Source organism: Cyprinodon tularosa, unplaced genomic scaffold (assembly GCF_016077235.1).
Source record: "Cyprinodon tularosa strain WSP-4 unplaced genomic scaffold, ASM1607723v1 ctg274, whole genome shotgun sequence".
In the NCBI taxonomy this organism is placed as follows: domain Eukaryota; kingdom Metazoa; phylum Chordata; class Actinopteri; order Cyprinodontiformes; family Cyprinodontidae; genus Cyprinodon; species Cyprinodon tularosa.
The window spans coordinates 7,146-18,764 of NW_024038979.1; the positions used below are offsets into that span (position 1 = coordinate 7,146).

The 11,619-nt window shown below is 38.2% G+C and overlaps 1 protein-coding gene across 1 annotated transcript; it reads right to left on the reverse strand.

Moving 5' to 3' along the window:
* Positions 1-390: 390 nt before the first annotated feature.
* LOC119786508 (pannexin-1-like) lies at positions 391-9,796 on the reverse strand. The gene is made up of 8 exons (XM_038289931.1): positions 9,578-9,796; positions 8,335-8,534; positions 7,675-7,790; positions 5,708-5,895; positions 4,839-5,117; positions 3,603-3,825; positions 2,986-3,238; positions 391-928 (listed from the first exon to the last, which is right to left on the reverse strand). The coding sequence occupies exons 2-8, from the start codon at positions 8,513-8,515 to the stop codon at positions 846-848; spliced, it is 1,323 nt and encodes a 440-aa protein (XP_038145859.1). The 5' UTR covers positions 8,516-8,534; positions 9,578-9,796; the 3' UTR covers positions 391-845.
* Between the last annotated feature and the right edge of the window lie 1,823 nt (positions 9,797-11,619).

An 11,619-nucleotide genomic window follows, 5' to 3' on the forward strand; every position in this document is an offset into this window, starting at 1 on the left:
CATGACTGTGCACCAGTGCACAAAGCAAGGTCCATAAAGACATGGATGACAGAGTCTGGTGTGGATGAACTTGACTGGCCTGCACAGAGTCCTGACCTCAACCCGATAGAACACCTTTGGGATGAATTAGAGCGGAGACTGAGAGCCAGGCCTTCTCGTCCAACATCAGTGTGCAACCTCACAAATGCGCTTCTGGAAGAATGGTCAAAAATTCCCATAAACACACTCCTAAACCTTGTGGACAGCCTTCCCAGAAGAGTTGAAGCTGTTCTAGCTGCAAAGGGTGGACCGACGTCATATTGAACCCTATGGATTAGGAACGGGATGTCACTTAAGCTCATATGTGAGTCAAGGCAGGTGAGCAAATACTTTTGGCAATATAGTGTACCTTAAGGTTAAAAATAAAAGATAAAATCTGCAGCACAGATTCAATCAATAACTCAGCTAAAGTCTGAAAAACAGCCTTATTCAGGCACAGCAGCTTTTCTCACAAAAAGTCTCTGTAAACTGTCAGAGGTGGACATGTAAACTCAGACTGAGATGATTTGATTTCAAGCAGAGATCTTCAGCCCTTCTGTCAGTACAGCTCCTCTGGTGACAGCTTGATTGAAGAGCAAAAATAGTTTTTTTCTAACGTTTTTAACCATCACATCTGGAAAAACAATCAACATCTGAAGAAAATAAATTCGGTGAAATCTAAAAACAACCACAGATTTAGTCTTTTGACATCAGTATCAAGTTTTTTTGTTGCACAAAAAAACAGGAAACGGCTCAGTTCTGTGTCGACGAGCCCAAAGCCTCAGAGCATCTTTATGGCTCCATTAAGAGGAGCTCAATCCAGCCAATCACATCACTCGCTGACGAAGACTCCCACCTTCTCCAGCTTTACTGCCCGTCTCATCGTTTCCAGACAGCAATGGACTGAGCTCTGAAAGGAAATATATAAACACATTTTAATTCAGGAGATTCATATTCCACACTGTTGTAACCTAGCAGCTGATTTTTCTCATAATTCAAAGTGTTTTACTCTATAACAGGCATCCCCAAACTCGGTCCTCAAGGCCCCCTGTCCTGCAGGTTTTAGAGGTTTCCTTGCTCCAGCACAGCTGATTTTAATTGAAAGTTGATTAACAGGCTTTTGAGCTACTGCAATCATTATAACCAGCTGTGCTGAAGCAGAGAAACCTCTAAAACCTGCAGGACAGGGGGCCTTGAGGACCGAGTTTGGGGATGCCTGCTCTATAAAATAGCTACTTTATCAATTATGTTTTTTTGTTTAATGCATTTGTCCTTTTTTTTTGAAAACTTCTCTAATCTGTATTTATTTTGCTCCATAGTATTGTTCCCAGAGTCATAATAAAACTACTGTATTTCAATCTTTCTTTACTTGAAAGCAGGGAGACAGGAAATAGGAGGAAGCTCCAGCCTGTGACCATAGCCGCGGCAAGTGGGAGGAAGGGAGAATTTAAAAAAATTATATTAAAAATACTTTGCACAATTTATAAACTTCTTATGAATATTTTAGGAACTGATTTTGCCCATTCTTTATTTTACTATTATGTGTACTTGGATTTTAATTACATTATTTTGAGGCCTAATCAACACAAGTTCTCGGAAATTACTTCGTCATGTCAAGCAAGCTAGTGGTCACTGAGTAAAGAGGTATCCCGTTCGCGGCAGCAGTCTAGTAACTGTACATAGCCTAATGACAGAAACAAGGAGGAAACATGGTACAGAAACGCATTTTGGATTCGTCGGCTCATGAGAGACTTTATCTCCACAACCCCAGAGCGCACCTCAATATTTGGACACCTTTAACCAGGGCACCCTGCCTGAAGCTCAAAGTAAGAGCATGGTGCTGCCGCACACGTTCATATCTATTTGTGCAGTTTAACGTCACAATAGTATTTTAGAGCTTTATTTTGATCTTGGATTATTTGTGTAATGGAAAACTGTTCAATAACATTTAAATAGTATAATAATCAGTGGTGTCAAAAGTACACACATTTGTTACTTACCGGTAAGTAGAAGTATAGATACTGCAGTTTAAAACACACTGGTAAAAGTTAAAGTATCAACTTGACCTGCTTTCTCAAGTAAAAGTGAAAAAGTATGTGCTCCAAAAACTACTTAAAGTATAAAGTAACCTTAAAAAAAACCTGCCAGATGCCACTATATGAATGAAAAGCCCTCTGTACTTCCAGTGGCCCTGCCTGTGTCAGCCACTTTGAGGAATAAGAGGCTCCTGCCACCCCTGCTGCAAACCTCAATATGCAATATGTCTGATTTTATCCGTCATTCTTGATCAAACACTAAAAAGTCAAATGCATCAACTGAAAACAGGCTTTTCAGCATACAGCAGATAGACGCCACTTTTTGACTAAAGGGGCATGCAAACTTCTTTTAACCTCCTATGTGTCATTTTCCTAATAATTTGTATTAAAAAGGCTGATCAAAGCACTTCTGCTACTCTTCCAGGCTATTGATTTGGTGAGAAACTTATTAATGAACAGCACACAATGACAATGAATCAGTTATTTGCTTTTGATCCTTAATGAAGTCTGATCCCTTAAAACAGTTAATTGAACTCTATTTAGAGTGTTAAATATTTAAAAAAATATATATTTTTAATTCTCAAACTACACAATAGAATAGTTCAGTGCACACAGCTGCGAGATAAAAAAAAAAGCCCAAAGTCGGTCCTCAAGAGCCGCTGTGCTGCAGGTTGTAGAGGTTTCGCTGTTTCCGCACAGCTGATTCTGATGATTGCAGTCCAGCAAAAGCCTGTTAATCAGCTATCGATGGAAATCAGCTGTGCTGGAGCAGGGAAACTATTAAAACCTGCAGGACAGCGGCCTTCGAGGACCAACTTTGGGCATGCCTGGACTAGATTAACCGAGCACAAATGGTTCTTGAGATCATAAAGTAGTAACGTTTTCTGGGCTGCGAAGGGGGACCCTGTAAGTTTTATCAAATATTATTTACCTTGCATCTCTGTTTCTATCTTGGTCTCGTTTCCAGATGCAGAGTTTAGACGTCTGAGGTTGTTCCCAGCTTCTCCATGGCCGGCTGCTGCATCAGCAGCCTCCATCTTAACTCCAGCCGGTTTGTTTGCGACACTCACGGTTTTGTTCCCATCCACCGTATCCATCTTCACCAAGCAGAGGGTCTGCAGCAACCCCACGGTGTCAAAGTTTTCTCCTGAGCATTCGCCACGCTTCCTCAACATTTCCAAAACCTGCAGAGCGAAAGCACTTAAATATTTCAAACATTACAGATATTCCAGTTTATAAACAAAATAGCGGCTAAAAATAAGATCCTTTTGGAGGTCATGCCTAGTGATCTTCTGCTTATCTGGGTTGCAAAGGTAGTGGACAAATTCAAACATCCCTCATCCCACCATTACTATAATTGTCACCAGGAGGATCTCAACATGATTACAGGCCAGGAGGGTTTGATAATCCACCCAGAGAGTTCTGGGCTGGGTTGGGGCCACAGCCTTCTCTATACAGAAGAACCCCTAAGCATCTGTGATCTTGTTCTTCCATAATTCCTGACGGTTGGAACTTAGTCCGGTGTAATAAATGGGAAGAAAAACACACCTTCATGTACTTGTACGACTTGAGCTCGCTGATGTTCTCCTCCAGGTAGAGCAGGTACAGAGAGAGGTCGTCCCATTGGCCGTCAGGGGAGGGCAGGATGCTTAATGTGGGAAGTGACTGGTAGGTTTCCAGGAAGCGGGCGTAGCCCTGGCAGATGAGGGGGCGGAGACTGGCGTAGATCACCACTGGCATCAGGGCGACGAACACGGCCAAGTTGACAGCACTGGACAGGGAAAAAAAAAAAAGCAAAGAGGCTCCAGTCTAATTTGAAGAGAGAAGGGCCGCATCGGCTGAAAGCTGGAAAAATGATGAATCCTAAATTAATGAACTTTTCATCACACTTTATGTAAATAAAATCCAGACTGAACTGGGAGGTAAGAAGAGAGTAGAAATGTAAAGAAGGAATGTTTAAAAAAAACACATTAAAGGAAACATTAAAAGACTGAAAAAGGACCTCATAAAAAGAAGAAGGGAGTGGGAAAAAGTGAAAGATAGGAAGTTCATTAGAAAGGAAGGATGTAATGAAACTTAAAGGGTAAAAAAAAAAAAGAAAAGATTAAACAATGGCAGAAAACAAAGAGCAATGTGACTGGATAGAGGGACCAAAGTAAGGACACAAGAAATATGAGAAAGGTAGTAATTAGGGAAGGACACAACAAGACTCCAGAAGGAGGGAAACAGGGAAAGATAAGATGTAGACCAGGAAGAAAGGAAGGGAATGTATAACTTTCCAACAACAGCACAGGAAATAGAAATATTTCCTAGATTCTCTATTTTCATTTTTCTCATTTTGTCAGACCTGAAAAATGCTGAGATCAAATCAGACCAATTATGAACTCTGTATTTATTATTTTCCCCATCATTTCTTCTGAGTATTTTACTCCGCTCCCTGTTGCTCCTTTCAGTCTTTAGTCTCTAGAATGGCCCAAATCTGTCCTTCTATCCTCAGCATCAAACCTTTATGTTGCCAAGCTTTTAAGTCAAACTGGATAACTTATAAACCTAAAGGTTGGGGCTGCATTTATTCACTCAATGATTTCTTTTAGTTTTTAGATTTTATCTGTAATCAAAAATATCTGAATGAATGAATGGTTTTCAATGACTTTCCGTACCTCTTCATTACAATAACATCACCAATTATATAACAAAAAGTTAAAACTCCATCATTATTATTACATCAGTGTGAACAATGATTTAGAAACATCGGTGAACCTGAAAGATGAAAAAGGTTTTTACCTGAGCAGAGAGAAGACTCCCACGGCGATGAGCTTACACTGAACCCTCTCTGGGATGCTGGTGTCGTTGACGAGCAGGCCGACGCGCAGCGGGCAGCCGAACTCGTCGGTGACGGAGGCCAGGCGGAGGTAGTAACCCAGGTAGAGGCAGGCGCACAGCAGGGTGACCAGAGTCAGGCCGCGGCAAAGCATGTAGTAGGACAGCAGCACCCGAGAGCAGCGCTTGGTCATCAGGAACTTCTCCACCAGAGGGTAGTTGAAACAGCCCTCGGTGGGGTCACTGGGAAAAGAAACCCCAAAATCACTCAGAAGAAACTGATTTTCATGTGTTTATGGTTCTAAATCTTTCAATCATTGACTGTAAATCATCTCCTGCAGTTTAAACAGAATAAAAGTGAAAGAAAACAAGTGTTTCCTGTAGTTTTATTGCTGTAGCCGATTGGTGTGAGCAGGTTTCTCACCTCAGAAGTCTCTGCAGATTATTAACAGATTTATCACCTTATCTTAAACTGTAGCTCTCACTGGATTCTAAACAATGCATTGAAACAGGGAGGTGAACAATGTTTTAGTTTTAGGGAATCAGTTCTTATCGGGAAGAAATCACCATCGTTTATAGAAAAACAAATAAAACGATGCAAAATACAGAATTTAATGAAGTCATGATCTGTTCATATCTTTGAAGCATGCATACGGTACATAATCCCTGGAGTTTACTGAAGAAACGTTTAGTTACCATTCTGTGGAAATCACTAACTTTTTGCAATCTGTGTTATGCTTATATTAGCACACATAAATATGTGCCTAATGAAGTCAAACTCAAACATCTGCTGGGCTTCAGGAGCAGATAAGGACCTCTGCAGGTCAGCCTACCTGTCAGAGGTGAGAAGCCCAGCGGTAGCCAAGCGCTTGGCCAGAGTGACAGCGCGGTTGTAGCACCGATCCAACTCCTCCATGATGAAACCGAGGTCCGACTGCAGGAGGGGCGCTGCTGAAAATCTCCAAAACAAGGCGGGAGAGTACATCAGCACCGCCACCAGCAGCAGGATGTAGGGGAAGAACTGAGAAGGCAAGATGATGGGTGCAAGATTAAAAGTGACTTTTTTAAATCTCTTCTATGAAGTCTGGGTTCTTTAGATTTCTCAGGCAGGAAGAATGGGTTTCCTATTATTAAATAAACCAAACCTGAAAGCAAGTTAACTGAGAATGACTCCAAGAGGAAACTAATAACCGTTTTAACTGGAAAAAGGTACAAAAACAGATCTGACTGATTTGTTTTAGATCTAACGTGCACAAGTGGCCTCAGCTTTTTGACATCCTTTAGGAGCAGCTATATATTATCTGCTTGTGGAAAATAGAATATTTTTTTTTTAACTAGACATGATGGACTAAATATAAAGCATTGAGATTAAAATTATTAAAGTGCATTCTCTGACAAAAAAAGGTTTAGGGATGAGTAAAATTTAAATAAACAGATGATTTTAGTTCTGTTTTCCACTGCAAATGAAACAAAGACAACTTCCTGAATGTTTAGCCAGAACTCTCGTTCCTTTAATAGTAATTTTCATTCCTTATGCTGCCAGCAACACCAGTCTAACAAACACAGGAATGAGAACACATGAACACACACCCCAGCTTAAAACACATTATTAGAAAATGTTTCCACCACACCCTTTATTTAAATAACAAAGAGCTTTTGCTGCATGACATCTCACCTTCTAGGTACTAAAGCACTGAGAAATGTATAAAACATGAAAATAAGATCTTTGATTTTGAGTATTTTATGCCCCCTGTATCAAAACCTTTTAAAACTATTCATCAGCTTTACATAACATAACATTGTGTAATTTTTCAACCATGAACCTCAGTGTATTTTATTTGAATTTCAATAGATTAGCAACACACTATAGAGCATAACAATAAAATGAAATTAAAGCAATAAATTGATCAAGTTTGGAGAATAATAATACTAAGGTATCTTGAGTTATAACTTTGTAGAAGCAGCTTCTGCTGCAACTACAGCTACAGGTTGTTTGGGGGTTTGTCATTAGAGTTTAACAGATTCTTCTTTGTGAAACAGCTAAAAGTCAGTCAGATCAGATCAGATGGTTTCCATCTGATCTGATCTGACTGAATTTTAAGGTTGTTCTCCTGTTAGAAGGTGAACCTCCATCCCACTTTAAATTTCTTCCCTGAATTTTGCTCCATATAGCTGTCCCTCAGTCTGAACAGTTCAAACCACAAAGTTCACCTTTGGGTTAAACCAGACAACTTCCTCCCATGGCTTCTATTAAGGCCAGATTTAGTGATGCAAAATGGATGGTTTCCATGTCAACAGCACCTCTGATCTGGATCTCTACAGCTCCTTCAGAGTCACCTCTTATTTCCCGGTCTGGCAGGAAGATGTCTTTGTTGGTGAGTAGTCGTGCTTTTCTCTTTCCATTATCCCAGTATGTAATGAGAAGCGCTCCTGTGAGATGTCCAAAGCTCAGGATAACCTGCTTAAACCTTCACACAACTTTATCCCCAAGCTGTTTGCTATATACCTTATTTCCAAATGGAAACCAGGTTTTTAGTTACGCTCTGCTTTGAGTTTGCCTTTTACATTTAAAACAAACCAAAAAAAATTTTTCTTAGGCGTAAATATTTTTGTAAGGCACCATAAATTCACTCATGTATTAAATCTCAGATTTTATATCATATTCAGCTCTAGGTTAAATATTAATTTTTACTGTGGCAGAACAAGAGTCTGATGGTGGTGGCTTTACTTTGGACAGGGTGGGCACGTTTAAACCTTTGTGGAGGTGTGCGTGTGTGTGTGTGTGTGTGTGTGTCTGTACCTTGTGAAGCCACAGAGGTAGAGTGTGTGTGTGAACGGACGCCCAGCAGTATGAATCCACATAGCCAGCCTGTTTCCAGGAGAAGTTGGTGGGAGAAAAACAACTGATCTGAGTGCCTGAAACAAAAAGCACAAGAACAACAAAAACAAGTAAAACTTAAAGGTTTTTATGGTCAGATAAGATGATATTTATTAACTTCTACGACTTTGGCTTAAAACATGTTTGAGCATCTACTTTGCAGCAAATAATTTAAAAAGAAAAGCTTATATTTCATACGAATTCATCAATATGAAAACATCAACACTGGAGAGAAAAGAAAATTTCATCACATAAGGATTTGTGTGCATGTTTTTGTTTGTTTTAATCCTGACCGAGGTTACACCATGGATGCATAAACAGCTCCTAAAACTCAAGTCATGAGACATGTGTACACATAACAGAAAACGTATGACAGAGTTTAAACAGAAATGTTTTTAGTCCCTTGGGTCCAAACCACATGTCACAACAACACAATTTGTTCCCATTCCTTTGGTTGAATCTAAGACAACATCGTTCTGCAAACAGATCAGCTGATAACGGTTAATTTTCCCCTCAAGCTTTGCCTGATTAGAAAGAGGATCTGGATTTTTTTTTTAACAGATTGGATCCAGGCTGACTCACCTACTGAGACCTCCTGAGCGAAGGCCAGCGAGATAAAGAGGAGGGGCAACCCCACGGCCACGCAGGTCACCATCTTGTCCACAGCCAGCTCTGTGCGGATGCTGTGGTAACGAGCCTTGTTTGGCTCCTTCAGCAGAAAGTCGCTGAACACATACTCTGTAGCAACATGGGCGATGGCCATCTCTCCTCTCTGCACTTATCTACACAACAAACAAACATCAGATTCATTATCAGAGTGAATATATTCCTCTCTGGTCATTTTCTCTAATGCAAATGTGCAGCATTGTTTTAAGATAACCAGCAGGTGGAACACATCAATATTAAGAAAACATTTAGTACACAGTTTACTTGCATTCTGTAGCATACACTGCGATTTTTTACACAAAGGTCATGCATACATTCAATGTTATTACACTGTGGGACCAGAGACTGATTTATTAACAGAATATTTCTGCTATTCTCACCATATTACTAAAGCTTTTTCTTTTGTTTACAATCCAAGTAAAGCTATGTCAGAGAAAGTGTCCAAGAGTTTTCTTTCTAAAGGAGGACCAAGAGTTTTCTACAGCTAAATGGATTGGGTCCCTTTCCTTTTACACACATATAAACTCCACAAAAATCATTTATACTTAATAATCTCGGACAGGTTAAACAGATGAATGTTTTTAGCACAAAACATATTGGTTACTCCTTCTCAGACATTATAAACCTATTTAGAAATGGAATATATGATAGATAGAAAATCTATATCTATCTATCTATCTATCTATCTATCTATCTATCTATCTATCTATCTATCTATCTATCTATAAAGAGATTTTATATCTGTCTATAAAGAAATGTTATATCTATCTAACTGTAGAGAGATTTTCTATCTATCTATCTATCTATCTATCTATCTATCTATCTATCTATCTATCTATCAAGAGATTTTCTATCTATCAATGGTTTTCCAGTTGTTTTCTTCAGCATTATCCCTCTTGAGCAATTTAACGAAGTTAAAGAGGTGAAACAGGAGTCCAGGCTAAAAACAGCTCGTGACAGCAGCATCAACGTGCTTCTTTCATTACATGCAACTGCTTTATTTAGAGGCAGAGTTGAAACAAACAACAAAAATATTATCAATATTCTCCCACATAAATACTATTTTCTGAAACCAAAGGCCTGGTTAGAAGGTAGTAACCATTATTGCTGTCATATAACTTTATTATAAAACAAAAAAGAAAAAAGAAAAGTAACTTACCCACACCGAGTTTGTTGTTTAATAACTATAGTGTCATTGCTGTGGTATACAGAAGTCTGTCGCTTCAGAAAATAACATTTATTTGTTTTCCAGGCCTGGACGATGTGGCGGCACGGCGCATTAGATGATAGAACAATAACAACTTTCGAAAGCACCTTCTTCCTGTAAGCCTCCGAACTCCTTCCGCCATTACTTTATACCAGTTGCATTCACGTACACGTAGGAAATATCGATTTTCTGTCCATCGTGGTACGTTCAATGAAGCTTGGTAATTGATTCTTCGAGGAGGAAGCGGACAGTAACAGAAAAAAAAAATGTTTTTGATGCTAACTTATTAAAACTATGTTTTAAGTGTATTCTCCCGCAAATGTTGTTTTGAATCAACAGTAAAAAATATATATTAGCTAACAAAATGTAAATAGGATATTTATGATTTATGATATGATGAGGCATAAAAGATTTAGTAGCTTTGTTTTATATATTTCCTAGATAGACTGATAGATACAGTTAATGTGAAGCTATTTTAAAATTACTTGGATTAATTTAACGCTTTCCATGCCCACTCGTCCGCGGGGACTTCTGTTTTTTGGTAGAAAAATCTGTGAACATGAGGGGCCACGGTTTGGAAATATCCGAGGAATGAAAACCAAAACCGTTTTGTTGTTGATGTTACTCAGACGCGATGAATTCTGGGCAATTTGGCTGTGTCCTCTGTGGTCCCTCAAAACTTCTCAGAGCTGAATCAAGAGCTGAAATAAATCTATTGACATTTTCCGGAAGTTTCAAAATAATTTCAAACATAAAAGTATAATGATCAGGGAAAAGCAGAAACCAACATTTAGCAAAACAGTCCGATTTTTTAACGATCCACAATATACTATAGTATTAAAAGGAGCAATAGCTAATATATACAGAATAAGTAAAAATTCTGAAATAATTGACAAAGAAGCCTGTGCGATGTCACTAAAATCAGCTGACTTTAATGCTTAAATGTGATCATTTGAGCTTTTATCTAGAAGGAAAATATTTTAATATACTTAAACAATCTATCCCATTTAAATTTCTTCTGATTTCAAAGCAAGCTTGTTTTTTATTTGTATAATTTGTGCCTTTTCCTTTGTCCCAAGGGGTTTCATTTTATCCTTTTCCTTTTTTTTTTTTTTTTTTTTTAAGTTTTTGGGAAAATTATTCCATTTGATTTTGTGTTTTTGTTATTAATCGTAATCCATTTGGTTGATATTTTATTACGATTTTTATTAAAATAGCTCAAATTTTGGAAAAAAATAAATAAATAAGTAAAGTTACAAACCCTTTTAGATCATCTATTTTTACCGTTTTATGCCTTCTAACTGCTTACATAATTTTCTTTTATGTTTAATCTTGTGTTTGATACGGAAGGCGATTAGGGCCACTGAAAAAACAAAAAAAATTAACTGATTTTAAAATTTTATTTCAGTATAATATCAGAAAAAGTCAGAATTATGGCTTTAATCTCAGAATTCTGACTTTTTTTGACAGAATTATGACTTTAATCTCAGAATTCTGAATTTAATCTCAGAATTCTGACTTTTTTCTTAGAATTCTGACAGCTAACAAACATGTTACCATCAAGCCATAGCCATGTCAGACTAAACTATCTCTCTTGTTTTAATCACCTTCTGCTCTTCCATTAATGAAATAGCATCACCAGGGACCCCCAGGGTCACCTAATTCCATCATTTTCCACCGATGTGTTACTGCCCCTCCCAAACAACTCACATCTTTTTCAGTGAAGCTGGGTGCTCCCACATCTCTTCCTTCGGGGTGCCATTTAAGATTAAGTTCCAAAATTCTGAGATTAAAGTCAGAATTGTGAGAAAACAGTCATAAGTTCAACCTTTTTCACATATATTGACATATAATTAAAACAAAATTTCTGAGATTAAAAGTCAAGATTGTGTGAAAAAGAAGTGAGAATTCTGAGATTAAAGTCAGAATTTTGAGAAAAAAAGTCATAATTCTAACTTTTTTCTCATATATTGACATAGAATAGGGTTAGGGAA